The sequence below is a fragment of the Prinia subflava genome, chromosome 8, assembly GCF_021018805.1.
Source record: "Prinia subflava isolate CZ2003 ecotype Zambia chromosome 8, Cam_Psub_1.2, whole genome shotgun sequence".
In the NCBI taxonomy this organism is placed as follows: domain Eukaryota; kingdom Metazoa; phylum Chordata; class Aves; order Passeriformes; family Cisticolidae; genus Prinia; species Prinia subflava.
This window is the reverse complement of record NC_086254.1, coordinates 17,734,873-17,758,815: the sequence shown is the minus strand read 5'-3', so window position 1 is coordinate 17,758,815 and position 23,943 is coordinate 17,734,873. Positions and strand designations below refer to the sequence as shown.

Sequence of the window (23,943 nt, the reverse complement as noted above, 5' to 3'; positions counted from 1 at the left end):
CGCAGGGGGTGACGCTCAGCCCCCCAAAACGGGGACCAAGGCAGGGCAAGGCGGGGGGTGCAGATCTGAGCCCGGGGTGGGCAAAGGAACCCCCCAAACGCCGGGGCTGGGGCTGCCCCTCCCCGGGGCTTTACCCACGGGGTCCCCACCAGCGGCACGTCCTGTCGGGAGGGACGGGCGGGGACCCCCGGGGGACTCCGGCCCTCCCCTCCTCACCCTCCCCCCCGCATCCCCCGGAGAGAGATTTGGGGGGCCGGGGGCGGGGAGAGCATCCCGGGGGGGGCGGCGCACTGCCCGTGGCGCGGGCACCGCGGAGCGCAGCCGGCGCGGCGTGGGGGGGTCCCCACGGGGGAAGGGGCATCGCCCGCGGCCGCGGCGCTGGGCCGCTGCATGGAAGCGGGCTGGGTGCCGGCTGCCATGGCTCTGGGGCTCTCCTCCAAGAAGGCTTCCTCCAGGAACGTCGCCGTGGAGAGGAAAAACCTCATCACGGTCTGCAGGTGCGGGGCCGGCGCGGGGGCACCCCAAAACCGGGGGGAGGGAGCGGGGGAGGGAGAAGCGACCACCGGCGGTGGGGATGGAGGAGATGGGGGCGGGGAGGGGGGCGGTGGGGAGGAGGGTGGGGGGTTCATCCCTCCCCCCCGCCGCCCCTTCGCCCTTTGGGGGGATTTGTTATTGCTGCAGTCGCTTTTTGAGGGGGGAAATTCAGATTTGGAGCGGGGAGGAGAAGGATGGGGGCGCGGGGGAGGGGGGCGCGGGGCCGCGGGGCCTCGGGCGGTGGGGCCGGGGCTGCGGGGGGCTCCGGGGGGTTCCAGGGGGTTCCGGGGGGTTCCGGGGGGGCTGCGGGGACCTACAGGGGCTGGGGGGGATCCCGGAGGGGGAGACGGGGGCCTGGGGACACAGTGACAACATGGAGGCGGGCAGCGCGCGGGTGTCGGGGGCCACTGGGGATGTTGGGGGGAGGGGAGGGGGAGGGGAGGGGGTGCTGGGGGCAGCGGGGTGCGGGGGGGGCTGGGGTTGGGGACCCCCAAGCGGGCGGGGGCCCAGGAAGTGACGTCAGGGCCCCGGAGCGGCGGGGATGGGGGATGAAGGATGGAGGATGAGCGTTGTCATGGAGACTCCCGGCTGGACCGGGATGGGGGGGCAGGGACGGGGGGCAGGGACGGGGTGGGGGGGCAGGGATGGGGTGCAGGGACGGGGTGGGGGGCTCTGGGAGCTCCTGCCGGGTGCGAGGCGGGGGTGACATCCCCGGGGCCCTGGTGAGGGGCTGCTGGTGCTGGGAGTGCTGGAGCCTGGCCCAGGGCTGGGGGGGTGGGGCAGGTACCAGGGCCTGGGCAGGGACCCCCAGGGCCTCGTGCTGGGGCCTGGGGACCCCAGGGCTCCTCACCGTGGCAGGGGACACCTCCAGACCCCACTGTCAGAACACGGGGACCCAATGGACCTCCCTGCCAAGCCATGGGGCATCCAAAGACCCCCTTGTCACGGCATGGGGACCCTCTGGATCTGCACCGTGGTGCTCCAGCGCTCACTGCTGAGCCGTGGGGCACCTCCAGACAGCCTCCCCCGCTGTCACGGGGGTCCCCCGGGCAGCCTTGACCCACAGACCCCTCAGGCGATGCCCCCTGCAAACACCTGCCCGTCCCCCCGGCCTGCCGGGCCCTGTCCTCGGCGTGGCTGCGCCCCGAGCACGAGCGGCTGCGGAAGGGGAAGCCATCACCGCCCGCGCACGGCCGGGGAGGAAGGGGCCTTTGTTCGCCCTTCCTGGCCACTCGCACAGCGGGGAGCAGCGGCCGCCCCTCGGGGTCCCTGGGGACGCGGGGACAGGGGGGTCACCGAGGCCCGGCCTGGCCCGACGCCCTCTCCCCGCTGCCGGGAGCGGGAGCCAAGGGCTGGAAAAGCGCTTTGCCGTGGCGCTGGCTGTGCCCGGGGCTGGGAGGTGGCTGCTGGGGGATGTCCCCTCCCAGCTGTGACACCCATCCCTGGCCAGGTTCTCGGTGAAGACCCTTCTGGAGAAGTACACGGCGGATCCCATCGACGACTCCTCCGAGGAGTTTGTGAACTTCGCTGCCATCCTCGAGCAGATCCTCAGCCACCGCTTCAAAGGTCAGGGCGGCCCCAGGAGTGTCCCTGTCCCCCCGTGTCCCTCGGTGGATGGGGGTGCACGTGCCGGCCCCAGGAAGCGTCTCCAGCCCTGCTGGAGGGGCTGTGCTGGCGCAGCAGCCCCCGAGCGCAGCCCTGGGTGCCCGCAGGCCCTGTCAGCTGGTTCAGCTCCGATGGACAGCGCGGGTTTTGGGATTACATCCGCCTGGCCTGCAGCAAGGTCCCCAACAACTGCGTCAGCAGCATCGAGAACATGGAGAACATCAGCACCTCAAGGGCCAAGGTCAGGAAGGCACCGCTCCTGTCCCTGTCCCTGTCCCCATCCCCATTTCTGTGCCTGCCCCTGTTTCCATTCACTCCACCCTAACCCTGGTACATGGGACCCATCTACATTCCCACCCCATCCCATCCCATCCCATCCCATCCCATCCCATCCCATCCCATCCCATCCCATCCCATCCCATCCCATCCCATCCCATCCCATCCCATCCCATCCCATCCCATCCCATCCCATCCCATCCCATCCCATCCCCACTGCTGTGTGCCCCCTGCCCCCTGCAGCTCCATCCCACATCCCGGGGCCCCACGGGACACAGCAGCACCTGGGGGTCCCCACGGTGCCAAAAAGGGCCTGAAAGCCGCTCCTGTGTGGGGACTCCGGTGCTGGTGTCCGGAGTGCTGGGGTGGGTGGGAGTGTGGGGGGCAGAGGTGGGGGCACCCGTGGCAGCCCCATCCTCAGGGCTGCCCGGTGCCCGCAGGGCCGGGCCTGGATCCGCGTGGCGCTGATGGAGAAGAGAATGTCCGAGTACATCTCCACGGCCCTGCGGGACACTCGGACCACCAGGTGAGCACCCCCGCCCTGCTGGCCACGTCCACCCTGCACCGAGGGTGTGTGGGTGTGCTGGGGTTAGTTCCAGGGTGCTGGGGTGGGTTTCGGGGTGCTGGAGTGGGTTTTGGGGTGCTGGGGTGGGTTTCGGGGTGCCTGGCTGGGTTTCAGGGTGCCGGGCTGGGTTTCGGGGTGCTGGGGTGGGTTTCGGGGTGCTGGAGTGGGTTTCGGGGTGCTGGGGTGAGTTTCGGGGTGCTGGAGTGGGTTTTGGGGTGCTGGGGTGGGTTTTGGGGTGCTGGGGTGAGTTTCGGGGTGCTGGGGTGAGTTTCGGGGTGCTGGGGTCGGTTTCGGGGTGCTGGGGTGAGTTTCGGGGTGCTGGGGTGGGTTTTGGGGTGCTGGGGTCGGTTTCGGGGTGCTGGGCTGGGTTTCAGGGTGCTGGGGTGGATTCCAGGGTGCCAGGCTGGGTTTCGGGGTGCTGGGGTGGGTTTCGGGGTGCTGGGGTGGGTTTTGGGGTGCCGGGCTGGGTTTTGGGGTGCTGGGCTGGGTTTTGGGGTGCTGGGGGGGCACATCCAGCCCTGTGCCTCCCCGCAGGCGGTTTTACGACGACGGGGCCATCATGCTGCGGGAGGAGTCCACGGTGCTCACGGGGATGCTCATCGGGCTCAGCGCCATCGACTTCAGGTAGGGGCAGGTGACACAGTGGGACACGGGGCTGACAACCCCGGGGTTTCCTGACCTTCTGCTCCTTCTGCCCCCGCCCCTGCCCAGCTTCTGCCTGAAGGGAGAGGTGATGGATGGTAAAACGCCCGTGGTCATTGACTACACGCCCTACCTGAAGTTCACGCAGAGGTAGGAGCTGGGGTGACCTCCCTGGGGTGGGGACCCCCCGTCTCTCCCCCAGCACCACGATGGGGCTCCCCGAACACGCGACAGCCCCTGCTGAGCCCCCAACCCCCCAGCTATGACTACCTGAGTGAGGAGGAGGAGCGGGGCAGTGTGGAGAGCAGCACGAGCGAGGACAGCTCACCTGAGCACCCCTACCTGCCCCTGGTCACCGACGAGGACAGCTGGTACAACAAGTGGCGCAAGATGGAGCAGAAATTCCGCATTGTTTATGCCCAAAAGGTACCGGGAGCCAGGATGGGGCTGTCAGGGCATCAACTTCCCCAGGATGCTCCGGCCTGGGGCATCTCCCCCTCTGCATCCCCGCTCCCACAGCCTGCTGGTGCCCTGGGCCCCTCATCCTGCTGCTGCTGCGGTGACTCAGCCTGCTCCTTGTCACTCTGGATGGCACTGGGGACACTGGGGGTGGTGGCAGCGGGGCACCACTGACGGTGGCCTCCCACAGGGGTACCTGGAGGAGCTGGTGCGGCTGCGGGAGTCGCAGCTGAAGGACCTGGAGGCGGAGAACAAGCGGCTGAAGCTCCGGCTGGAGGAGGTGATGGTGCAGAACCAGCTGGAGAAGAGGGAGCTGGAGGGCGTCATCCTGGAGCTGCAGGAGCAGCTGTGAGTGGGGACCCACTGTCACTGGAGGGCTCGGGGGACCCCAGGGTGCCCTGCAGGCCCTGGGTGCTCCCCAGCGCCCCACACGCCCCTGGGCCGTGTCACCTGGCAGGTCCCCGGCCCTGGCGGCTGCCCCGGGTTCTGAGCACCCGCCTTTGCTGCAGGACGGGGCTGATCCCCTGCGAGAACCCTCAGCTGGCCCAGCTCTCCAAGGAGATGGTGACACCCCTGGTCAACCAGTGGCCCTCCCTGGGGACCCTCAATGGCAACGAGAGCGGCTCAGACAGCAAACTCTACAGAAGGTAACCTCACCTGGGGGCAGAGACCTGCCAAGGCACCCTGCCCTGCCCCGGGGGACACGGGGGTGGGAGGGACAGAAGGGCCGTGCCAGCCCCGGGGGCTCAGAGCTGTCCCTCTGCAGGCACAGCTTCGTCAGCACCGACCAGCTCTCGGCCGAGAACAGCCTCAGCTCCGACTCGCAGCGCCTGGGCGAGGGCAAGCGCGAAGGGGAGCCCTGGGGGCCCCTGGGTAAGAGCCCCCCGCCCACCACAGGGTGCCCCCGGGGCTCGGCACATCTCCCCACGAGCACCCGGGTGTCCAGACCCACCAGCAGCCCCTCCTCGGGGTTTGGGTGCTGCCCCAGCAGTGCAGGGACACCCCGGTGGCCCCTGGAGAGGTGGTCGCTGTCCCCCCGGGGTGGCAGGGCTGGCACACGAGGCCGAGCCGCCGGTGACGCCCCTCTCTGCCCACAGGGAAGGACCCCACGCCCTCCATGCTGGGGCTCTGCGGCTCCCTGGCCTCCCTGCCCAGCTGCAAGTCCCTGGCCAGCCTCAAGTCCAACGAGTGCCTGGTGAGCGACAGCACGGAAGCCAGCCCGACCCGCAGCCCCAGCTGAGAGCCCCCGCGCCGCCCCCCGCCCGGCCCAGCGCGGAGCCACAGGACTGAGTTCGGCCCCTCGCCGCCCCGGGACCACGGAGGGGCTCGCTGATCCCACCGGGGAGGCGGGGACGGGCAGCCCCCTCCCCATCTTGAGACCCCCCGGCCGCGCCGCCCTGCCCCGGCTGGAGACACGGACCTGTTGGGATGGGGGATGCAGGAGTGAGAGCCAGGCGAGCTGGGCACGGGGTGTGAACCGTGCCACGGCGGGGGGACACTGCGGGTGACAGCTGCAGGGAGCAGGGGGGGTCAGGGCCAGGCCCCTTCCCGGGGTGAGGGTCCGGCACTGTCCGTCCTGCCCAGCCCCTGGTGCCCACCCGGGCTGCGCCTGCCTGGCCTCCCCCAGCCCCCTGCCCTGCGGCAGCATCATCCCCACAGCAGGGGGAGGACTCTTCTTCCCCCCTTCCTCCCCATCCTCCCCTGGGTTTTGGGTTGTTTTGGGTGATTTTGGTTTTTATTTCAGCCCCATCTGCCTTGTTGGAGCAAAAGGAATCAATAAACGCAGCAAGCAGAGCTGGCCCGTCCCCCATGTCCCCAGATGGGAACAGAGCCCTTGTGCCCCCCTGCCACAAGGGTGCCGGGGGGTCCAGTGAGCTCCTGCAGCCCCTATGGACAGGGAGAGCACCTTTGGGCCACAGCAGGGGTGGGACAGCCCCCAGCCCAGCAGCAGTGGGTGCTGCTGGGGGCAGGACGGTGGTCCTGGGGTCCCCTAACCCCCAGCCCAGCAGGGCTCCTGTGGGTGACAGTCCTGTGCCCACACAACAGGGCCGTGGCTGTCACCCCACAGATGCCTCTACAGCTCCCCAGCACACAGAGAGAAATCCCTCCCCTAAGAGACAATTATTTTATTTAAGAAATTAGGAGAATTCCCTCCATGAGTCCCGGGGTAGGGGGGCAGTGCCCACAGAGCTGGGGCAGGCCCTTGCAGTGAAAGGACGGGGCAGGGGTGCCACCCTGGCCCCCCGAGCAGCAGTGAGGACTGTCCCCACACAGGGTCTGACGGGATGGGGACATCCCCAATGGGAGGAGAGGTCCGGAGGCAGGGAGAGGGTCCTGACGTGTCCCCACGCCATGCAGAGCCAGCAAGGTGAGGCCGTGTGTGAGTGATGGTCAGGAGGGGCAGATCCCCAGGCAGAGCAGGGCTGGGGGGCCCAGACAGGCAGAGAAGCCCCCCAGGTCTGGGGTTTGGTCCTTGCCAGAGCCCCAGCTCCATCTCCTGCCAGGCCAAGTCTCCTGGGACACCCCATCCTTGCCAGAGTGTCCATGAGTCCAGCAGCAGCATCTGTCCAGCCCCAAGGGATGGGTGTGGGGGCTCCATGTCCCCCCAGTGTCACAGCAGCAGGCACGGTTGTCCTCCAGAGTGGCTGGGACAGGGAGTGAGGCCAGGCTGGCCCTGGCTCCGTGTGCGGGCAGCGGGAGGCAGAGCAGGAACGAAGGCACTTGGGCTCTGCCTGGCCGAGGGGCTGGCACTGTCCCCTGGGACCCCGGCTGGCCGGGGCTGGCGCTGTCCCCTGGGACCCCGGCTGGAGCGGGGCTGGCGCTGTCCCCTGGGCACGGCCGCATCCAGCCCTGCCCCAGGCCGCTCACAGCCCCCGCAGCTGCTGCTCCTGGTTCAGCTTCTGGAAGAAGCTCTTGCCAAATTCATAGGTGCTGATCATGATGGCGCAGGCAGGGGCCACCTTGATGACGCGGGGCAGGAACCCTGCAAGGACAGCGCCGTGAGCCCTGGGGTGACACCAGGGCACCCAGAACCCCAGCAGGGGCCGGGGCACATCCTCACCTGCAAACAGCCCCCGGGTGCCCGACTCGGCACGGATCCGCTGCATCAGCAGCCAGGTGGAGGAAGGCTTGGAGGCTGTGACTGTGGGGAGAGGGGAGGGGGTGAGGGCTGGGGGAGCACCCACGGGGAGTCCTGGCTGCCCCCCAGGCACCTGCCTGGAGCCTGGCCCTCACCTGGGTGCACCTCGCTGTCTCCCAGCTCGATCTGCCGCTGGGTTTTGACCACGTCGAAGGGCAGCGTCAGCACCGCGGCCACCTGTGGGGTTGTCATGGGATGGTGAGCCAGGACGTGGGGCCAGCTCTGCTGTCACCTCCCAGTCCCACCCCTCCCTCCCACAGGGCCCAGCCCCACAAGGGAGCCCCAGCACCTCAAACTCACCGTGCCAGAGATGGCCCCGGAGGTGAAGCTGACCATGAACGTGGCCCCGTCCAGCCAGGCCTGCCTGCAGAGCCACGTCCTCACCAGCTCGTAGTTAAACCAGTACAGAGCTGGGGGAGAGGGGACACCAGTGAGGAGACCCTGGGCGCCCCGGGCACCCCAACCCCACGGCAGGGCAGGGCTGCCCCGGCCCCCGCAGTGCCCGTACCCGAGAAGGGGACGTCCCGCAGCACGGTGGGTCCCCAGCCCCTCCACAGGGACAGCCACCCGCCCTGCGCCACGGCCGCCTGGATGCACACGCGCAGCTGGCGGTAGCTGAGCTGCTGGGACTGCATCTTGGTGCGGATCAGCTCCAGGGGGCTGATGACTGTCACTGCACCCACTGCAACACAAGGACACGGGGAATGAGCTCTGCCGGCTCCAGCGGCCGTCCCAGAGCCGGCAGCATCGTGCCAGGAGAGCCAGGCATGAATGTGGGCACCGGGGCCTGCCACGCTCTGCTGCCAGGACACAGGGAGCCCACAGAGGAGGGGCACTCACGCCTGGCGAGGGCCCCGGCCAGCAAGGGGATGTAGTGGCTCCAGCTCCCCGTGCGGGCGTGCAGGTAGTCCCGGAGCTGGTCATAGGTGGTGAAGTAAATGACGGTGGCTGGCACAGCCATGACCCTGCGAGGAGGAGAAGGGGAGTGAGGGGCACGTGTCCTCCCTGGGGGCTGCCAGGGGGCTTGGGAGCGGTCTGTGTGCCTGGGCAGGCGGTAGCAGCCAGAATCCTCAAACTTACAGGGTGGGGGGCAAGCCACTCCACAGAGATCTGATGCCTTCATAGCGTGTGATCTTCACAAAGGCATCCTGGGGAGAGAGCGGAGCACCAGGGACGGGAATTACAGGTGGGAGAAGGACAAACAACCCCCCAGAAAACACCCCGACACCCCTCTGGGGTGGGGAGGCCCCTGCCCATGCCTGGAGCCCCTACCAGTGTGCCAGTGAAGTGGCCGGGGGCCTTGTACCAGGCGGTGCAGCCGTTGCCGTTCTGGCACACGTACAGGTGGTCCATGAGCCCGTTGCAGTAGAGGAAACACTTCCCTGAGCAGGAAACAAGGGCACTGCCATGACACAGGAGACCCTGCCCCTCTGCCCCACGCCCAGCACGTCTGAGCCCAAAGCCATCACATCTTCCAGGAAGGAGCCAAACCCTCAGTGTGGACCAGTCTGAAATCAAGGCCAGGAGAGGAACGAGCCTCCAGCAAGGCTCTGATCATGGCCAGAACCAGGGGACGGGGACACCCAGCTCTGTGGCAGGGATGAGCACACAGCCAGAGGAGCCCAAGCTACCACCAGTGGAGAAGCAAACCAGGATGAAGGCTTGGGAGAGCAAAGCCACTGGCAGCAGGAGCCACTGGCAGCAAGAGCCCCTGGCGTACTCACATGTGGCCGGCTGAGCGCCCCAGGGCACTGACTGCGCTGCCAACACTGAAACAACAATGGGGACACACTGAGTGACCAACAGGGGACGTGCCACCACCCCCTGCGGTGCCGGGGCACACGTGTGTGTACAGCTCCCAGCCAGGCCGTGGGAGGGCTCTGTGGGTGAGGGGCTGCATGTCCCCACAGCCACTTCCCAAGCAGTTCCTGTTGTCACCAAGCCAGTCCCTTGGGGCCAGCCCCAGCCCATGACCCCACGGGAGGGGCAGAGCCCATGGGGAGCAGCATGGAGACAGGAACAAAGGGGAACAGGGGGAACAGGGGAACAGGCAGCAGCTGCAGCAGGCTGAGCCTCTGGAGGGCTGGGGGCTGCCAGGCTCAGCGCTGACCCCCTCAGCCCGGGCTGCGGAGGGGGAGGACAGAGCCAGGCACGAGCCCAGCTCCCCCAGCAGGGCCCCCGGGCCGTGAGGATGAACCTGCCACCTCGCCATGGCCCCACGCTCCAGAGCAGAGCCATCCCTGCCACCAGCTGTGCCACTGAGACCCCGCGGGCCGCTCACCCGGGGGGCAGCCCCCCGCCCTGCCCCCAGAGGGGTTACCTTTGGAGAAGGGGGTCCTCTGGGCCTGCAGCCGGATCTTCACCACGTCCAGTGGCGTCACTGAAAGACAGCAGCCCTTAGCCACGCCAGCCCCCGTGGCAGCCCCACCCCGGCGCCCACCCCGCCACACTCACCGAAGAGGGAGGTGAGGATGGCGCCTGTCCCTGAGGCCAGCATCTGCTGCAGCGGTGTGATGCCCCCGCCGGGGCTCGGTGACATCTTCTCAGCCATGGCACTGTCCCCCTGCAGGGCACGGCAGGGGGTGCTGGAGGCGGGGGGGGCCCTGTCCAGGGCTGGGGTCCCCAGGGAGCCCCCCCGGCCTCCCCAGTGCAGCATTTTGGGCACAGGTGTCTGTCCCTGCCCGCCGCGCTATCGCTGCGGCACAGGGCAGGACACGGCCCCCCATAATCAGGGTGCCCCGGGGGGTGACAGGGACTGGCTCCCAGGCCAGCCCAGCCCTGATAACACCCCTGGCCCCACGCTGGCAGCGGGCCCGGCCTGGCTGGAGAGGTGGAGACAGTCCAGCCTTCCATGTCCTTGGGGAAGGAGGACTGTCCCCTCCCTGCACTCGGAAAATTAAGGAAAGGAAGGAACAAAGTCCAAGGACCAGCCATGCCCTGACAGCGCCCCCCACCCCGGCTGGGATGGCAGCAGAGCCCCGTGCAGTCATGGCAGGACACCAGGGAGGGGGAGATCCCCTCATGAGTTTGCAACAAGCACCCCAAAAAGGGTTCAGGCATCTCAAACCTTCTGCCGGATCGTGCTGGGGCTTGGCAAGGCTGCAGCCTCCAGGGCTGCTGTGCTGCCCTCGGGAAGCAGGGGATGTCACACCCTTCCCTGGGACAAGGATGTGGGGGAGCGACCCTCAGCACATTCAGCACCAGCTGCTCCCTCTCGCCGCAGCCCGGGGATGATTATCGTGCTGGGACAGGGCCATGGCAGGAGGGCTTCCAGGCTTTGGGAACCCACAGGGTTCTGTAAAGCCTGGGAATGCAGCAAAAAACCTTTGCCATCTGACTCAGCAATTTGCAAGGTCAGAGAAGTCATAAATCTCTCCTGCACAGGCTCTGGGATTGTTGGGCGACCAAGGCTGCAAGCCGGGACAGGTCTGTCCCGCAGCCACGCGTGCCAGCCCCGCGGGGCGAGCGGGACCCGTGCCAGCCCCGCGGGGCGAGCGGGACCCGTGCCAGCCCCGCGGGGCGAGCGGGACCCGTGCCAGCCCCGCACATGTGCCAGCCCCCGGCGGCCGGGCTGTCCTGAGCGCAGAGCCCCGGTGTCCCCGGTGTCCCCAGGACCGGGGGCTCCTCGGGCAGGGTGTGCCCATGGCAGGAGGGCAGCGTGGCACAGCCCCACGGCCCCCACGGCCCCGCAGGGCAGCGCCGGGCAGGGCGCGGCTCCGGGCCAGCCCCGCTGCCCCGCCTGACGCAAGGCAGGGAAATCTCTCGCTCGCAGCCCCGCGGCTCTGATAAACTCACACTCCTCGTGTGCGACGTGCCCCGACACAGCCCCTGTGTTGGTACCAGGAGAGCGGGGCACCCCCAGGGCCCCTGTGTGTGTCCAAGCTCGGTTCTCAGCCGGGAGCTGCTCCCTTTTCCATGCAGGATAAGGGGGTCCCTAAGCCCAGAGCCCCGCTTTGCCCGGGGTGTTAGCGCGGCTCGGTGACCGCCGGGATGAAACGGGCGGAAAACAAACCCGGGCTGGGGGGATCGATGCAAACAGGGCCGGGGGCTGCGGGGAAGGTCAAGGGGCTCTCGCCGGGCTGGAAGGGCCCAGTGAGCCCAGCCCGAGCCGCAGGGAAATCCAGACCCCGGCTCTGCCCTGGCCGGGGCTGCTCCAGCCGCGGGGAGGTGAGGGCGGGTCCCCATCGTCCGCCCCAGGGGTGCCCGGACAGCACCGGGGTCTCGTCCCGCTGGGCACGGACCCTTCTCCCAGAGCAGGGGACAGCGCGGTGACCCCCGGCGGGCAGCCCCCACCCCGGGCCTGAGCCCAGCCTGGAGCCTGCAGCCCCCCGAGGGGTTCCCCCACCCGTACCAGGCTGGGAGCCCCCAGCCCGGGGCTGTGCTCCCTCCACCGGGGTCCGCAGCCCCTTCCCCTGGCCCTACGGCTCTCTCTCTCAGGATCTGCAGCCCCGGCAGTCCCGGGGTCCGCCCCCTCCCCGGGAGGAGCGCCCGGGGGTCGCCGCGGCCGCACGACCCCCGTCACCGGGGGAAACTGAGGCAGAGGTCACGCGTGCCGGACCACGAGGGGGATGACGTGGGGGACGGGGTGTCGGGGGAAGTGCCGGGGGTTCCGCCCCACCTGCTCATTCCAGCCAGGCTTGGCGCGTCCCTCCGGGACCGGGCGGCGGCACCGCGGCGGCGGCGCCTTTAAGGAGCCCCATGGGCGCCCCGCGCGCTCCGCCGCACTTCCGCCCGCCCCGCGCACGCGCGCTGCGCCCCGCGCGCCCCCGCGCCCCGCGCGCCCCCGCGCCCCCTGGCGGCCCGGGGGGGGCAGCGGCGCCTGAGCGGGAACAGCGGGAACAGCTGGAATAGAGAAAAACAGCTGGAATGGAGGAACAGCTGGAATGAAGGAACAGCTGGAATAGAGAAACAGCTGGAATAGAGAGAAACAGCTGGAATATAGAAACAGCTGAAATACAGGAACAGCTGGAATAGAGAAAAACAGCTGGAATGGAGAAACAGCTGGAATGAAGGAACAGCTGGAATAGAGAAACAGCTGGAATAGAGAAACAGCTGGAATGAAGGAACAGCTGGAATAGAGAAATACCTGGAATACAGGAACAGCTGGAATACAGAAACAGCTGGAATACAGACACATTGTACACAAACAGTCAGTACAGGAACAGCTGGAATACAGGAACAGCTGGGATACAGGAACACCTGGAATACAGGAACAGCTGGGATACAGGAACAGCTGGGATACAGGAACAGCTGGGACACACCCTGGAACATAGGTGTACAGGGTGTACACCTGTACAGATACATTGTACACAGACACACGGACACGCAGACACCCTGTACATGTCTGTATGCACTTGGTACCTGCCTCGTACGCACCTTGTACGTGCCTCGCACACTCACCGTGCTGGAGAAAGACCTGCCCTGCACACTCACCGTGCTGGAGAAAGACCTGCCCTGCACGCTCACCGTGCTGACAGAGGGAGGGGCCCACCTTGCACAGTCACCGTGCTGGTGAAAGGGTTCACCTTGCACACTCACACTCCACGCTGGCAGAAGGCTGTGCCTTGCACACTCACCGTGCTGAAGCCTGGGGCTCTCACTCTCCCCTCCACCGGGGCTGCACATTCTGGGGTGGCTCACACACTCGTCATGCCAGGGTCAGCGGCAGGCTGGGACACGGGCACGGTGCCGTGCCAGGCCCAGTGCCACTCTGCCGCCTGCAGAGGAACAAAGCCTCTCAGTTCCCAAAGCGCCAGCCCTGCGAGCACCCAGCCTCTCCCCGTCCCCTGCCGTGCTCTGTGCAGCTCTGCCGGGCCCTCTGAGCAGGGGGTGAGCGCTCACTTCCACCCGGGCCTGTGAGAGCTGGGATTAATGCCAGGACCTGATGGGTCTGGGGGGCTGGAATCCTGTCTCTAGGCAGTGCAGACCCTCCAGCTGAGTCCTTCCATGTATTGGAAACGCTGTGTTTCCTATGGAGAACCCCGAGTCCTGGCTGATCTCCCTGAGGGGCTCTTATTTCTGCTTGTAGTTGAATTTGGGGATTTTCTCAGGAGGAGTTTCTCCACTGAAAGGGTGATTAGACATTGGAAAGGGTTGCCCAGGAGGTGGTGTAATCCTCATCCCTGGAGGTGTCCAAGGAATGACTCAACATGGCACTCTGCTCTGGTCTGGTTAACAAGGTGGGGGCAGGTCACAGGCTGGACTAGGTGATCTCGGAGGTCTTTTCCAACTCCAGTGATTCTGGGAAGGTGGTTCAGGCTCATCCGTGTGCGGGTGGGAGGGAGCAGAGCGCTCCCGGTGCCCTCAGCCCTCGCTGTAATCCGGGCTGGTGACAGCAGATGGCTCCCGAAGCCCCTCGAACCCCCCCGGCCCCGCGGGCTCTGACCCGGCCCCGCAGGGAGCAGAACTGGGGTGCGGAACTGGGATGGGGGGACAGCTCCAGATTCCTTCAGGAAACTCCCGCGGGCCAGAGTTCCTGGTGACTCCGTTCGTGTGACAACATCGCTGCAGGAGCTGCCGCGGTGCTGCATGATGCAATCCCTGCCTCAGAGCCAGCTGAACCCTTGCCCTGGGAAGCTCAGGATCAATCCTGCTGCCCTCTCTGCTCCCCGGTGAGCGCCGTCCTGCGGGGAGTGCTCAAGGACAGGTGATGGGCAGTGCCAGAGCAGCCTCTGCCCGCTGAACGAGAGCAGCTCAGGGCTCAGTCTGCAGTGCTGGGGTGTTTGGAGCGGAGCCTCTTTCACCCAGAGATGTTCCCTGCCCCTGGCAGAGCTGGCAGAGCTCTGGTGGCTGCTCTCCTCCAGGAATAAAGCCCCTCCTGGCTACTGGCATCTCTGAGAATTGTCAGGGAAGGGGGAAGCTAATGCCAGGAACTGCCCTTCCGTGACTCCAGGTCCGAGGGAATCTTGGCTTTAAGGGATGTGAACTCAGGAGCCCGGTAATTCCCACAGGGTCCCGTAAGTGAACACATCCTGTGCCTCCCTGATGAGTCAGCTCTGCCTCTTACAGACACCGGCTTTAAGTGATCTGAAAGCCTCTTGCAGCTGGCAATTTAGAAATGGAATAATGATTAATTAAAAATATATCTGTCCTTAGGGGTATTGTTTAGGTGTTGGGCTCGGTGTGGCTTCCACACAGCTGACAAGAGACGGGAATAATGCTTTTTCAGATGGTGTGGGGTCAAGAGGGACCAGTGAAAGACATTCGAAGTGCCTTGGCCTGGATTTTTTGGGTCTCTCCGTTTGCTAAAGAGGTCAGGGTGAAAGGCTGAGTTTGTTTATCCCGAGCTCAGCACTGCTGAGGACCTGGCTGGCTCTGTGCTGAGTCACGGCCCGCTGGCCGCCTGCGCTGCTCTGTCCCCAGGTCACATCCCCGCGGTCCCGCTGGCCTTGGCGCGGTGCTGGGGGTGCTGTGAAAACCGAACCGTGAAGTTCCTTCGTGTGGAGACCCCCGTGCCCCGCTGCGGTCCGTGTCTGGTGTGTGGGAAGGGGCGGGCTGAGCTGCGATCCCGCCGAGCCGCGCTGCCTGTCCTGCCGTGACACGGCTGCGAGCGCTTGTGTAACTCGCCGCTCCCGGCTCCCGGGGCTTACGAAACGCAGCTGCTGTCCCGGGCCAGCGCCACGGCCCCGGAGCCTCGCTCGGTGCCTGCCCGGGGCTCCGCACCGGCGAGGCGCTGCCGGCACCTGCAGGGGCTCTGGGAACATCGATCCTGCCTCGGCGCTTTCAAAATCGCATTTTGAAAGCAATTAACCCATTTCCTTTAATTAGGTGAACTTTAACGGACAGGTTGCAAAAGGATCTGGGTAGTGCTTTAATGGAATTAAGCCAGTGCAGAATTTGAGTATTTATTTCAGTTGGGATCATTATGGTTTTGCAAAAACCAGGCTTAAGCTGAATTAAGTGACTCAAATGAAGCAGCTTGTGGCCAGAGGAGGCCCTGGGGACATCAGGCTTGTATAACCCAGAATATAATCCAATATAACCCAGAATTTCTAAGGTAGCTGCAGCTCTGCAAGTCCCTTCCCACTGCAGGTGAGACTTAGGAAGTGGTGTCCTATCCTGATAGTTATGAAAGAGGTGACAAACCTCACCTGGGAGGAAAATAAGCCCGGTCTTAGGGATGAAGAAACAGGTATGGAAGATAAAGAACCCACGGTTTCCTCCCTAAAGGTTTCCTTTACAGTGTTTTGTTAAAATAGTGTGCAGCCAGCAGCACTGTGAGCCAGGAGTGGGGAGGAACAAGGAGCCTGGCCTGAGAATGGTAGGACAAATTCCCAGATCCCTTCTCCAATAAACAAAAGCCCCTGTGAACACGAAGAAGAGCCGGAAGAGCTCAGTGCAGTAATTAAACTCTACATCAGCTGCCAGCCTGCTGCACACACAGGTAAGAAATTGTCCTTAGAGAGCCTCTCTGCAGCTCCTCTCAGCTGGGGCAGGATCTGCTGATCACTGTGAGCTCTTCCCACACGGGGCTGCGCTTTGGGGCTTGGGCTGCCCCAGCAGTTCTGGGAACATCTCGGTGCTGCTGCAGCAATTGAAGCGTTTCACTCTTGACTAACCTCTGCCAAGAGATCTCCTAAAAGGCCTGGACGTGGCTGTGCCTGAGCATAGCTGGCTCTGGCTAACAATGCCTCGCTGCCAGCCCAGGATTTCTGGGATCCAGACAGGATTTGTTGCTGAGAACTCGGGCAGATACAAGTGGGCTTTGAGGTAACTTTAGAAAGACAGGTGTTGTCATGCTGAGCACTCAAGAAATGATGCCCAGAGTCTCCTTCAGCTTTGCTGTCTTTAGATGAAGAAATAATCCTTTGGAGGATGCTGATTCCCAGCCAGCCTGATGTTCTGTGCATCCCACGCTGCCTGCTGGAAGAGCTGCTGCCCCAGACTGGGCTCGAGCTGCTTGCACTGCAATTCACCTTGATTTCTGTCATCTCACCAGGACAGATCCCCTGGTAGCACTGTAGGGTTTATTTTATAATTCCCAAAGCTGTGATTTTTGAGAGGAGATGTGTCTAATCTAGGAAAATTCTCCAGCTAAATTATAGTGGGTACTTTTTAGGAAGTTTAAAAATGGGCAGAAAAGAACAATTCCTCTGGTTTTAGATGGCTCACCCATGCTATTGACCTGAAAACAAGCAAACAAACCCCACTATCTCATAACACTGCATATTCATAGATCATTTTTTTTTGTACAACTTTAATCTGTAAGTTTGCAGCTATTGGTACTGTAGTACTATGAGAATAGCTTTGACACTCCATAAGCCTTTATTCCAAACCAAGACAGACCATTTCCAATCTGATCTGCTTTAAAAAGCAGACTGGTGCTGCACGTGTGAGCTTCTGGAAAGACCTGATGAGCAAAATTCCATTTTCCTATCTAAGTTGGATTTAAAATAAAGAAATACCCAACAACTACAGGTACAAAAGGCTTTAAGAAGAACCTGGTGTTGCAGGCTCCTCATCTCTTTCTCTCCCAAAAATCCTGTTCTTAGACTGGATGTTTCTCCTTGATTTGCACCTCAATGTTTCTCAGGAAAAACTGAAAACTGGATCCTGCCCTCCTGCAGTTTCTCTATTAAATCCAGTTATTAGGGATAGTAACATTGTTAACACAAGGTCGTAATTCCATCGAATTGTGTGCACAACATTTCCAGGCTGAGCAAAGGCAGCTCTCTGCTGCTCCAGATGAAGCAGGCAAGGTCGAGAGGGATCTGTTGGGATCAGGATCTGTGTTTTCAGCCTCTCCCTTTGCTCCGGGCCGGTGCGGGGCGGTGCGGGAGCCCCGGCAGCTCGGGGCCGTTCTGCTGTCACCTGTTGCTCCCTCTGACAGGTGTCTGCTGAACCGGGCGCCGGTGACAGCGGCCACCGCGTCCCTCCGCGCTCTCTGCGGCCTCTCCCCTCCGCTGTGCTGCCGCGGGTGATGCTGCGGAGCTGCCGCCGTGTGCAGGAGGCGGCCGCGCTCCCTTTGTCAGCCCGGAGCTCCCCGGGATGAAGCGAAACCTGTGCTGAGGCTGCTGAGGGGATGGAGCCGCTCGCCGCCATCTCCATGGGCGCTGAGGGCCGTGCCCAGCAGCGCCCGCAGCGGGTGCGGGATGAGAACCGGGCCGGGCACGGGCGGCAGGGCCGGGCGAGGCGGTGCCCCGCTCCCCCGGGGCGGTGGCGGGTGCGGGGCGGGTTCGGTGCGGGACCGCGGCCCCGCCGAGGCCGCCCCGGGGCCCGGCCCGGGGGCGCGGGGGGCGCGGGGGGCGCGGGGGGCGCGGGGGGCGCGGGGGGCGCGGGGGCACCGGGGCAGCGCCCCCTGCCGGGCGGGGCGGCGCGCGCGCCCCCGCTCCCCGCAGACAATGGGGCGGCGGCGGCGGCGGGGGCGCGCGCGGGCGGCGGGGGCGCGCGCGGGCGGGGCGGGCGCTCCCCGGGAGCGGCGGGGGGCGCGGGGGGGGGGGGGAGGGGGGGGCGGCGCTCCGCGCACGCGCGCGCGCGCTCCCGCCCCGCCGGCGCGGCGAAGGTTCCGGAGCCCGCGCGCGCCCCCGCCCCGCCCGCGCCGCCGCCGCCGCCGCTGTCACCGTCACCGCCACCGCTGTCACCAGCCGGCTCCGGCGCGGACACCCCCGCAGCGGCAGGTACGGGCAGGGGGGCTGCCGTGGGCCGGGGGGCGCCGAACCCCCGGGCACGCTCTCGCTTCGCCGCGTCCCGCGCGGAGAACGGGGGAGGAAAATAAAATTTAAAAAAATCAACCCCGGAGAAGCGAAATCCGGCCATTTCATCCCAAAAGCGACGGGAGGGGCGTGTCCCGGTGCCGGCGCCCCGGGGCTGCGGCAGCGCCAGGCGCGGCCCCTGCGGCAGCGCGGGCGCCGGGGCAGGTGCGGCGGGCGAGGGATGGATGGAAGGATGGATGGAAGGAAGGATGGACAGATGGACGGATGGAGGGATGGAGGGATGGAGGGATGGATGGAGAAGGGCGGATCTGGGGCTCTCGCCCCGCTGTGCCGGTTTCGGCCCCGCTCCTCCCGGCAGGTGGGGCCGGGCTGCGGCAGGAGGGGCGGCAGCGGGGCCATGTTCTGCAGCCGCCTCGAGGGGGGAGGCAGCGGTGATTAAAAACGGTCATTAATCAGTGATGGGAAACCGTAACGAAAAAGCGTTTCGAATAAAAAATAATAGGGAAAAAAGGAGCTGTCCACGCCCAGCCCTAAATTTTGCGCGGGGGAAGCGTTATTGAGGTCACGGCACCCCGGCGTTGCCCGGCTTTGTTGCACCCCCCGGTGCCCACGGCGAGGGTTTGGCGTTTAAGGTGGACGAGGTGGGTGGCATCCTGTTGAATCCCGGGTGTTTTCCAGCCGGGATGGGGATGCTGGTGCCCATCCTCGTGGCTGTGGGGCTGGGGTGGTGCTGCTTGGTGTCACTGGCGGTGCCTGGATGTGCCGTGCACCTCCCAAGCATCCCAGTGCCATGCTGGCATTGCCCTTGTCGTGCTGGCATTGCCCCCTTGTCCCTTCCATCTGCCTCTTCCCGTGCTGTCTCTTCTTTCTCGTCCCAAACCCCCACCAGGCTGGGCGTGGGGCTGCCCCCCTTTCTGGGTGTTGCCTTTTTTACCTGTGGTTGTTGGGTATTTCTTTATTTTAAGTCTAACTCACCCGGGAAAAGGGAAGTTTCCTGGCCAGGTGTTTCCAGGGGCGCACACCTGCCCTCCTACCTTGGAGGGATTCAACCTGCAAGGAGCAGAAACAGCTCATTTCAGGTGAGGGATGGAGATTTCTGCCTGCATCCCTGCCTGCCACGCCAGCACAGGGGAGGATTGGCTGAGGGAAGACGATTTTTCCTGGTGTTTTTGAGCACCTAGAAATGCAGTCCTGCTGCAGCTCGCAGAGGGCAGCTGCCATCACTTTAAAGGGAGTTTCTCCTTCCATTTGCTGTGGTGGCTCCACGCGAGGTGCAGCTCCATTTGCAGCGAGAGGCTGCTCCTGCCTGGAAACGTGCTGGAAGGAGCAGCTGAGATGAGCTAAGCTGTCACCATTTGTATGCAGAGTATTCCCGAGCTTCCCCGCGTGGATGTGGGCAGATGTTGGATGCGTGTCTGAATCAGTGGAACAGAATTTGCTACTGACAATCGTTAATTTGTCTTGTCGAGCGATGGCTGCCTGCTTCCATCCACTGAAGGGGGTTTGGCTCTGCTGCCAGTACCTCAGGTTTGGGGTGTTTGTTGGCTTTCCTTGTGGGGTTCAGTTCTCTTGGCATTATTTTCTCAGGGTGGTCAATCAAAGCAGGTCTCGCTTGGGCGTTTGCAGGCTGCTCTTGAGGGGAGAAGAATTAAAACCTCATTCTCCCTACGAGTAAGAAACTGTCTAACCCACTTATGCTTTGTTCCCTCTTGATGCACAAAATGCTTGGTTTTCACCCCAAGATGAGCAGCTTAAGGAGAAAATCAAAGTGTTGGCTGATTTACCTGTAGTTTGTAGAGGATTTGAATGTAGAATCATGGAATGGTTTGGGTTGAAAGGACCCTTAGAGACCACCTCGTTCCACCCCCCTGCCATGGGCAGGGACATCTTCCATTAGAGCAGATTCCTCCAGCCTGGCCTCAAACACTCCAGGGATGGGGATCCACTGGCAGATGGGTCACACTTGATTAAAGTATTGCATCTCCTCATTCTTTGAGTAAGGTGCATGTGGGGTTCATTTCCTGAGACCCGGGGAGACGTGGTGCCCACCCCACAGATGGTGTCACAGATCAGATGGGGATGTTTATCCTGCAGCAGCGGGGATTAACTGAGGATAGAAGTGCTGGGAGCTCCGTGTGCCCTGTGGGAAGCTCCGTGGGGAGGGGAGGGTGCAGTCCCTGCAGGTGCAAGTGCAGGTTTTGTGTGTCTCCCTCTGTCAAGCACTGTGTTCAGTGTTCACAGGTCACGCTTCCAGTTTGGTCTTGCTCACCCTTCCCAGTCCTCTGTATCCCCTTGCTGCCCTCTGCTTCCAGCCTCTGCCTTCCCAAGGCATTCCATTCAAACTGTCCCGTTTCCTCTGGTGCTTAAAGAGCTGCAGCTTCAGGAGGACCAAGCAAACGTATTTATTTCACGTATTTTATATATGAAAAAGGAGGTGATGTAGCTTTGTCATTTCATTCCAAAAGCCATCAGAAATCCTGCTCCCCTGGCCAGCCCTCATAGGATAAAAATGAGGAGAATGTGGCACTGTAGCTGCCCTTCCTCCATGAGGAAGAGCTGGGTGTAGCCTGTCAGGGATGCTCGTAGCGTGCTGGTGAGGTGGGTGTTTTTATCTTCTGCCTTTTGTGTTCCTCTGCTGCATTTCGGAGAGCCGTGTTCCTCACTGATCCGTGGAGCACCACGGGCTTTCCCCAGTGCTCTGCCAGCTGTGGGATTTGGGTACCACCTCGCTGGGCAGTCCTGGGGTGTCAGCAGCAGGGATGGAGCAATTGCTCCCTGCCTACCTTTGTGTCCCCACGTGGAGCTTGGGCTCGGCAGCATCGCGGGGCTGTGGGAAAAGCCACGCTGGAAATGTTTCTGAGCTGTGCCCATGCTCCTGAAACGCTGCCTTCATCAGCACGGGAGTGACAAAAGCCCTGCCATTGACACCTCCGGACACAGCCCTGGCTGTGGGAGCCCCTCCGGCCGGGCGGGTGCTGGGTGTGCCCACCCCAGCTCCCAGACAAATCCCCCCTGGCTGGCAGAGCGTGGAAAATTGGATGGTGAGGCACTGCCGTGGGGAAATGCTCAGGGTGGCCCGTCCTTTTCTTCCCAAAAGCAAGGTTATTCAAAAGCTGGAAGAAAGCTGTGGATTTGAGTTTGTCTTGAGCAGAATAATCTTATTTTGTCAGCCCAGTGTGCTGATGAGGCTTGGCTGTGGTGTTAGTGTCCTTTGGGGCAGCGCTGCTGATTTAGCTGTAGGAATGCTCTGACACTTGGTGAATGAGTCAAGGAAGATCCAGGGCACTGGTTTCCACCTGGCTCCCAGTATTTTCCAGTTTGCTCAGCTCGTCAGTCTCCTTGCAGGTTGGCTCCTGGGCTGTGCTGAGGTGTGGGGCTGGATGAGGGGCAGGTTTGTGGTGCAGAGCCTTGGACTTGTGACAGCCCCTCTGGGGCTGCTGGAATGTGGCAGCAGGGTTCAAAAGGAATTTAGTGGGTTGTGGTTCTGCACACAGGTAAAGCAGCCAACGCTGAGCAAAATGCTCATGGCTGGTGCTCTCTAGCTCATTCTGAGGTCTGCAAACCCATGAGTCTGTGGAAAAGCACTGAGAGCCCTTTCTGAAATCAGAATGGGCCTCTCTGGCAGCATTAGAGCAGCCAAAGCTGTTAAACCCCGAGGTTTCCCTGTGTCCCTGTCCTGAGCTGGGTGCAGGGGCAGCCCCAGCGCAGCTCCTGGCGGTTCCCAGCCTCAGCTCAGAGCAGCAGCAGCTCTCAGAGGGCCTCTCCCTGCTGCTGCAGTGGCAGCAGAGCTGGCCTGGCTTTCTAGGTTTTTCTGCCAATGCAGTGCAATCTCTTTCTACCTCAGGGCTCTGCCTGCCTCGCTGTGCTCACACTCCAGGGCTGCCTGGGTGGTGCCTGGGGCTCACCCCAAGGGCGCTTCCTTGGGGTTGGGGTGCTCATCACTGGCTGGGTAATGCTGGATGCCTGGGGCTCTGCTGCCTGTGGGGATGCAAAAGGAGGCAACTGCAGAAGTTGCTTGGGCTGCTGAACTCACACAGCAGCCCAGAGATGTTCCCGCTCACCTGGCAGCAGTCCTGGGAAGAGGATCAGGGTGAGGGGTCTGGGGTAGAGGGGGTGGATTTGTGGAACCTCACCGGGCACGGGGCTGGCTCAGCCTGCCAGAGGTGCAGCCCCCACGGGGGATCCCTGCCCCTTCACGGGGATGGGCAGCTCTGCAGTGCTGTTCCCACCTGGCTTTTGGCATCAACAGCCCTCAGTCCCAAGCTGTCTTTGCAGGTCACCCTAGGATGGGCTGGATACAGCAGAACTGTGGCCCTTTAGGCAGCCCCTGGTGGGAATTTTAAGGTGGGCACAGCTCTGCTGTGAGGGACTGAGTGAATCTGAGTCTCTCTTGCAGCAGGATGGATCTCCCTCCTCCATCTGTGAGCTGGAGCTTTGTTTTACACTGAAATCTGCTGGTTGTAGGCTGGTTTTTTTTAAGTGCCTGTGGAAAGCATGTGTGGTTTACACTGGAGTCTGGAGGAGAAGTATCTGTGTCTTTAGACTTGAGTGGGTTTTCTTTGCAAGTCTAATGAGCTTTTCTCTCCTCAGAAATCAATCCACTGGTTTTCCCCTTTTCTTTCCTAGCAGACCAATTAGTAAAGGTGGTCATTACACATAGCGTGGCTCCTGTTTTCAGTGTCTCTTCTTTAAATACCCAAGGAAAGGGAGCACCAGGGGATACCTTCTGCTAAGCTAAAAGGATTATTGCTGCAGTTGGGCTAATTATTTCCATCTTTGCAGCCTCTCCGCTCTACCTGCCCTGACCTCTCCTCCTCAGCAGATCTGGTGGCACTGCCTGTGTGTCCTTGCCTCTGTGCCACCCCCCAGTGCTGTCCCCAGCAGTGGGATTGTCCCACCCTGCCCTGGGGGGCAGAGGGTTTGTCCCCAGGAGCTGAGGGGTGTTTGGGCAGGGTGGGGCTGTCCTGGGCAGCGCTGGGTCGTTGATCCTTGTGGTCCCTTTCAGCTCAGGGTGACTCTGAGCTGAGCTGGGCTCAGCCCGGTGGTGGCTCCGAGGGACAGGGAGGGACAGAGGGACAGAGGTGGCTCCGAGGGACAGGGAGGGACAGAGGCTGCTGTGGGGTGTTGGGGATGAGGAGCAGTCCTGAGGGCAGGGAGGGCTGTGTTAACTCTTCAGCACTTGAAGAGAGGTGATGAAACCACTTGTGTGGAGGGGTTTGAGTAGCACGTGTGGGACTTGGAAGGGCTTTGTGGCCCTGATCAGGGCTGCCCTTTGTGGCTCCCCTCAGCCCCTGCCCCGGGCTGTCTGCCTGGAAGTGCCAGCTGTAATTTCAGATGGATTTCATCAGTGCCTCAGGTCAGTTGCTGCAGAATGAAATTCCAGGAGGTGCTTGTAAATGACTCAAAGAATCTAAAGAAGCCTCTCCTGTGACTCCTGAGGACATCCAGCTCAGCCTGTTTGTGGAGGGCAGGAGATTCACTTTTGAGATAAACCAAGTTTTCTGTGCACTGCAGAGAGGTGTTTGCAGGGCTGCACTTCTGAAGTTGGAATTGCACAAGCAGGGGAGATGTTCAGAGTGGTAAAATTGTTCCCTGTCCTAGGAAACATTTTATCTTTTCTATGATTAAAGGCTACTTATATCCTGGCTGCCTTGGCTTGGTCTCAGTGTGGTGCTCAGAGGCAGCTCTGCTCCTCCTCCTGTGAAATGTGGCTTCCCCTGAGCTTCCCGGGGCAGGGAGCACATCTGGCCAGCTGTGCACCTTCTCAGTTAAACCACAGGCGGACCAGGGCTGGCAGGGAGCACATCTGGCCAGCTGTGCACGCTCTCAGTTAAACCACAGGCGGACCAGGGCTGGCAGGGAGCACATCTGGGCAGCTGTGCACCTTCTCAGTTAAACCACAGGCGGACCAGGGCTGTCACACCAAGGGGAGAGGCCGAGTGAGGGGCAGACAAGGCTGGTCCTGGCGGGTTGCTGTGGATGCCCAGGTACAGGATGAGTCTCGGGCAGAGGAGAGGGGGCTGCTCCTGCTCTGCAGAGGGAGAGGGGGAGAGGGGGCTGCTCCTGCTCTG

The 23,943-nt window shown here is 63.2% G+C and overlaps 3 protein-coding genes across 34 annotated transcripts in view; 2 read left to right on the top strand and 1 right to left on the bottom strand.

Moving 5' to 3' along the window:
- Window positions 1-279: 279 nt before the first annotated feature.
- RUNDC3A (RUN domain containing 3A) lies at window positions 280-5,717 on the top strand. Of its 2 annotated transcripts, none has more exons than XM_063403714.1 (11): window positions 280-497; window positions 1,985-2,100; window positions 2,247-2,380; window positions 2,856-2,941; window positions 3,515-3,604; window positions 3,692-3,772; window positions 3,883-4,048; window positions 4,272-4,429; window positions 4,591-4,728; window positions 4,848-4,954; window positions 5,179-5,717. In XM_063403714.1, exons 1-11 carry the CDS (start codon window positions 391-393, stop codon window positions 5,319-5,321), a joined length of 1,326 nt encoding a protein of 441 aa, XP_063259784.1. In that variant the 5' UTR covers window positions 280-390; the 3' UTR covers window positions 5,322-5,717. The 2 variants fall into 2 exon arrangements, with proteins under 2 accessions (XP_063259784.1, XP_063259783.1); XM_063403713.1 differs by having other exon boundaries at window positions 4,539-4,728.
- Window positions 5,718-6,192: 475 nt separating this feature from the next.
- SLC25A39 (solute carrier family 25 member 39) lies at window positions 6,193-11,977 on the bottom strand. Of its 2 annotated transcripts, XM_063403719.1 has the most exons (12): window positions 11,839-11,977; window positions 9,675-9,783; window positions 9,541-9,600; window positions 8,945-8,989; window positions 8,493-8,602; window positions 8,301-8,368; window positions 8,061-8,185; window positions 7,729-7,902; window positions 7,521-7,630; window positions 7,316-7,397; window positions 7,143-7,223; window positions 6,193-7,064 (listed from the first exon to the last, which is right to left on the bottom strand). In XM_063403719.1, the coding sequence occupies exons 2-12, from the start codon at window positions 9,769-9,771 to the stop codon at window positions 6,946-6,948; spliced, it is 1,071 nt and encodes a 356-aa protein (XP_063259789.1). In that variant the 5' UTR covers window positions 9,772-9,783; window positions 11,839-11,977; the 3' UTR covers window positions 6,193-6,945. The 2 variants fall into 2 exon arrangements, with proteins under 2 accessions (XP_063259789.1, XP_063259788.1); XM_063403718.1 differs by lacking the exon at window positions 8,945-8,989 and having other exon boundaries at window positions 11,839-11,970.
- A 5,700-nt stretch (window positions 11,978-17,677) lies between these two features.
- The window catches only part of MAPT (microtubule associated protein tau), a 40,995-nt gene continuing 34,729 nt past the window's right edge, over window positions 17,678-23,943 (top strand). For 16 of the 30 annotated variants that reach the window (XR_010081143.1, XR_010081141.1, XR_010081140.1 and 13 more), the window contains exon 1: window positions 17,681-17,836. The gene's annotated coding sequence lies outside the window, so the exon portion shown is untranslated. Of the gene's footprint in view, window positions 17,837-23,943 lie in introns of all 30 variants that reach the window. The other 14 variants (XM_063403702.1, XM_063403700.1, XM_063403704.1 and 11 more) reach the window with 3 other exon arrangements.